Source organism: Trachemys scripta, chromosome 1, assembly GCF_013100865.1.
Source record: "Trachemys scripta elegans isolate TJP31775 chromosome 1, CAS_Tse_1.0, whole genome shotgun sequence".
In the NCBI taxonomy this organism is placed as follows: Eukaryota; Metazoa; Chordata; order Testudines; family Emydidae; genus Trachemys; species Trachemys scripta.
In genome coordinates, this window is record NC_048298.1 from 335,407,134 (window position 1) to 335,409,877 (window position 2,744).

The following is a 2,744-nucleotide window of genomic DNA, read 5'->3' on the forward strand; positions in this document are numbered from 1 at the left end:
AATCAGAGCTCGCAGAGGGGCCGAAGCAAGCCAGTCCCGCTGCAGGCTGCCTGAGCAGGGGCACCTGCCTCCCCTTCTGCCAGACCTGCTCCGGGCACATCCAGCCTGCAAAACAACCAGCCTGTCGGAATTAACGAGAGCGGCCCCTTTGCATCCTGGGGGCTGTAGTTCCGGCCTGGCTTACCCTGCCCAGGCAGGCAGCCGGCTGCAAAATACAACTCCCAGCGTGCTGTGCGAGCCGAGCTCCAGCGGGGAGGGGGGCTGTGTGCGCGTTCCTGGCGCGCGGGGGGCACCCGGCTGGCCCACGCGTCACAGAGGCAGGGGTTCTAGCAGCGGCGCGTGGCAGGGTCCTGCATATTCCCAGGTAAAGGATGCGCAGAGCTGGGGGCTGTGGGGTCAGGGCGTGTGCACCATGCTGCTGTGCTGGCTGTAAGTTTGCCCGGCTGGCATGGGATTTGTTTGGCAACAGCAGGTGGGGGCGAGGGGTTAGCAGGCGGACCGACTGTGCACAAGTATCAGAGGGGTAGCCGTGTTAGTCTGAATCTGTAAAAAGCAACAGAGGGTCCTGTGGCACCTTTAAGACTAACCGAAGTATTGGAGCATAAGCTTTTGTGGGTGAATGCCCACTTCGTCAGACGCAAGTGCACAGGAGTTTCCGATGCCCGTGAATTTCCACGGGTGGCAGCTGCTCGCTGTCAACATGAGTGGTCCAGTTAAATTTGCAAATAAGAGGGATGTCTGAGCTGTTTCCACCCGAGGACAGTTAACAGGTGATGTGTCTCGAGGCAACACCCAGGCGCTGTCCAGGAGTATGGTTTAAAGAGGTGCGTGGCTGTATTGTATGGCTGTGTGAGGATACCCTCATGCACAGGTGTGAGTATAGGTGTAGAAAACAACTAGTGGATAGTTTATGAATACTGTGTATTTGTCCATAAACACTGAAATAGGTGACACTACTCACTTTGTGTGTTCATAGATTGGCTCAGATTGTATGTAATATACATACTGATGTAAATTAGTAAAATTTCTTATTTACCCCCCCAAAAAAGACTGAAAATGTATTGTGCCTTGCTACTCTTGACTTAAAAAAAAGTGGGTGTATTCCTATCTGTTACCCCCACTGTTTGGCTGTTGCATTTGTCAGGGTGGTTAAGCACTGGAACAAATTGCCTAAGGAGGTTGTGGAATCTCTGTCATTGGAGGTTTTTAAGAACAGGTTAGACAAACACCTGTCAGGGATGGGTTAGTTAGTTATTACATAATCCTGCCATGTGTTCAAGGGACTGGATTAGATGACCTCTCACGGACCCCTTCCAGTCCTACACTTCTATGATTTGTATGCACTAATGGGCTTTTTAAACTCTAGTAAGAACTAATTTTCATCCATTTGCAACACTTGTTTGCTTTTTGCCAATCAGTCACTGTGGAAAGTTACCAAAGCCTTTGGGAGTTATTGCCTGTGTTTGCAGGTATGTTCTGGATTTCTCCACTTACATATACATGAGAGCTGCTAATCCCTAAATCCCAACATGATTAATAGTGTTAAGAAAGGTAGCTGGAGTTTTTTTCCCTCCTCAATTCATATCACAGAGATAATTAAATACTGCATTTATTTGACCCAGATTAGCTCTTAAATTTAGAACCCAAAATACTTTCTTTTAAAAGTTGCTAGGAGAAGCCTGCATGTGGGAAACCCAGTAGTTAAGGCGAGTAGCTTTGGGGAAAGCAGCCGTGTTTATTTGGATGGTGATGACAGACCCCAATGTGGTTGTCTATTTTAACTCCGTGCCTTTGATGTTCCTGCCTTCATAGGTTTGGAAAGGCCTTTTAAAGCAATGGCGCTGATGAAGAGTGGCTGGCTTTGGAGACAAAGTAAGTTCAGTCTGTAATTTAGCTGTGTCATGCCCAAAAAGATCTCTCTTTATTTGGGAAGGGAGGGGTGCACTGGGCTGGTTTCTCCTGGCTGTGTTCTCGTTGTTGGGGTATTGTGGGACACATTTTTTCTTAACATGCTTTGGGTAGCTGGATGATGTGCTTATTACATGCACAGCCTGGGTCCCGAGTGCTTAAACATTTCATATTAACCCACTGGCTGCAGAATAGTGTTTTTGCCTCGAGGACTGGGCTCTAAAGTGTGTAAGAACCTGATAGCAGACAATCCTGTCTCTGATGATAGAGATCTACTCCAGTATATGCTCTAGTTCAATAACAAGTTACTGGGCTCAGTGTAAGAATTACTGAGTGTAACTGGTCTGTGTTATGCAAGAGTCAGGCTAGATGGCCTTACAAATCTAGGCTGTTTTTCTGTTTGAGAAAACCCAGGACATGTGACTTCCAGTACTGCACTATGCTTCCTGAATAGCAGTGCCCTGGTAATGACATGAAGGCTATACCTAGCATGCCATTCTGCTCCTGTCACACCAATTCTAGTTGCTCTGGGACTGGGAATTACTGCAACAGCACAAGGCTGTCACAAGCACAAGCTATTGGCTTTGTTGACATTACTTTCATGGTAACAATGTATGGGCCAGATTTTGTCCTCTTATTATAATATATGGGGATATACCTAGCTCATAGAGCTGGATGGGACCCCGAAAGGTCATCGAGTCCAGCCCCCTGCCTTCACTAGCAGGGCCAAGTACTGATTTTGCCCCAGATTCCCCAAGTGGCCCCTTCAAGGATTGAACTCACAACCCCGGGTTTAGCAGGCCAATGCTCAAACCACTGAGCTATCCCTTGGTGAG

General features: G+C 47.8%; 1 protein-coding gene across 3 annotated transcripts in view; it reads left to right on the top strand.

Annotated features, from left to right (window-relative positions):
- Window positions 1-257: 257 nt before the first annotated feature.
- Window positions 258-2,744, top strand: part of PLEKHB1 (pleckstrin homology domain containing B1) — a 46,651-nt gene continuing 44,164 nt past the window's right edge. For 2 of the 3 annotated variants that reach the window (XR_004644202.1, XM_034759183.1), the window contains exons 1-2: window positions 258-364; window positions 1,813-1,872. Coding sequence is in view for 2 of the 3 variants with exons in the window: in XM_034759183.1 (XP_034615074.1) it covers window positions 1,836-1,872 (37 nt within the window). In the remaining variant the exon portion in view is untranslated. Of the gene's footprint in view, window positions 365-446; window positions 825-1,812; window positions 1,873-2,744 lie in introns of those variants that run through there. The other variant, XM_034759184.1, reaches the window with a different exon arrangement.